The 2166-nt window shown below is 34.2% G+C and overlaps 1 protein-coding gene across 2 annotated transcripts in view; it reads right to left on the reverse strand.

Annotated features, from left to right (window-relative positions):
* SNX25 (sorting nexin 25) overlaps window positions 1-525 on the reverse strand; it is a 115674-nt gene extending 115149 nt beyond the window's left edge. For both annotated transcript variants that reach the window (XM_004696146.2, XM_045286600.1), the window contains exon 1: window positions 445-525. In XM_004696146.2, the coding sequence (XP_004696203.1) occupies window positions 445-466 (22 nt within the window). In that variant the 5' untranslated portion in view covers window positions 467-525. The remainder of the gene's footprint in view (window positions 1-444) is intronic.
* Window positions 526-2166: the final 1641 nt, after the last annotated feature.

Consider the following 2166-nt stretch of genomic DNA (forward strand, 5'->3'; position numbering starts at 1 on the left):
TCTTCACCACATTTGCTTATTCACCCGCTTTGTCTTCAGCGGTTGTGTCGGGAAGGTGAGCATCATAGAATGCCAATTTACTAGAAGAAAGTATTCTTGGAAACACAGCACATTTATCCCAATCACCACTTCCATTTTACAGAAGAAAAAAATCTTTCCCGACTTCTATTTTCAGACACCGAGGGAAGACCCTTGCTGTAGACACAGGACTAGTTACACGTGGTTGCCTAGCTCGTAACCAGGAACACCTGCTCAGTAAGTGTGTGAGTCTTTTCCAGTCAACCAAAACACCGAGACTGATTCATTCAGTCATCAGACACAAACACTCGAGGGAAAAATGCATAGTGCTCTCTATACGAAGACAAGACGGTCTAAAGATCATTCTGCTTTCAGAACAAAAAGAATTGCTTTCTATAATAATGATAAACTCTCATTTAATCTCACCTTCTTTCAAAGCCTTATCCATATTATGAGAAATTACGACCCTTCTGGACTGAAATGACCCATTCAGGTTTCCAAACACAAGATTCTGAAATACAAGGGAAAAAATGATATACATTTTTAAAGTGAATCAATCATTCATTAAACTAAAACTAATGGCATAAAATACCATCTAAAATGTTAAGAAAACATATATTATTGACAAATCATAAACTTGTTTTGAAAAAATAAGTAGGTAGCTACTTAAGATTAGTTGAGATACTTTTAAAAAGGATTTCCCTAGTAGGTATCAAAAGCAAAAAATAAATCAAGAGAACAAAAGAGACTTTGTACAGATGTACAGCTATCTATGGATTAAAAACATCCCAAAGGAAGAATTTGAAGTCAGTGAGGAAAACACAAATAATGTTGGGATACTTTGATATTCATGCAAGATAAAAGGTGCAATTCCTACTTCACACCTTACATAAATAACTCTAAATTGATTACAGAACTTAAAACATTTTAACTAACTAAAATAATTACAAGGAACTGGGGAAAAGCTGTTTATAATCTTAGGATGATGAATGAGTTCCTAAATTAAGGCACAAAATCCGAAAGTTATAAACAAACAAAAATAAGTCTGACAAATGACTATTTAAAATAGAAAACTCCTGCATGACAAAAATACTATAAGCAAAATATAAATGATAAATTGGGAGATGTTATCTGTAACATATGATGTGAAGAACTATTATTTAATATCTAGAGAGTTCCTGGGAACAAATTACACTAAAGAAAAAGAAAACTAAGTGAACAGTGAAAAGGCAAATCATAAAAGATAACGATGACCAATACATTTACTTTTTAAATGCCAGCCTATTTTTTAATTATAGAAACACAATTAAAGTGACACGATACTATCAGACAGTCAAAGAAGATAAAGACCCACCGTACCTAACAGTGGCCAAGACACAAACAAAGAACCTCACTGCCATGGAGTCAATTCTGACCCATGGTGACCTCCTGGGCTAGCTAGCGTACAACTGCCCCTGTGGCTGCTCAAAAATGAAACCCTTTACGGGAATTGAGAGCCTCATCTCCCCCCAGGGAGTGATTGGTGCCTTCAGCCCAATGTCAGCCCAAAACATAACCACAGGGAAATGGCTATACACTGTTGGGGAGGGCGTGCATCTATTTCTATAAGGTTTCAAGAAGATAACCAATGAAAATGTAGCAGAAAGCATCACAATTGCACTATTGGAATTCAAGCTTAATAGTGGTCCATTAAAAAAAAAGTGTCTAAATTATACGGTATATTTTTATTCAAATCATTGTCTTAAGTTTTTGTTCAAAAGATAAGTATTTGCACAAAAAATTTTAAAAGGTAACTAAACCACATATATCAAAATTCTAAAAATCTCTCCTTTGATTCAGTGATTTCACTACTAAGAATCTATACAACAGAAATATGTACATATATGCAATACATATATACACAAAAAAACCCAAAGAAACATATCTCACTTATATAAGAGTATATTAATTACAAAACTGAGACTAACCCAAATGTGTATTACTAATCAAACATGTAAACAAACTATGCTGCGTTAATGCTTTAATGCAGCCACAGAAAGGAATGAGTTAGAACTACACATACCCTCCTGGAATATTTTCCATGATAGGCAAGGGTTTCTAAGTATATACACCAAACCATTAAATGTATTTTCGTCTAGGCTGGGGCAA

The sequence above is a fragment of the Echinops telfairi genome, unplaced genomic scaffold (genome assembly GCF_000313985.2).
Source record: "Echinops telfairi isolate 266 unplaced genomic scaffold, ASM31398v2 ScPeMD7_9;HRSCAF=40, whole genome shotgun sequence".
Taxonomy (NCBI): Eukaryota; Metazoa; Chordata; class Mammalia; order Afrosoricida; family Tenrecidae; genus Echinops; species Echinops telfairi.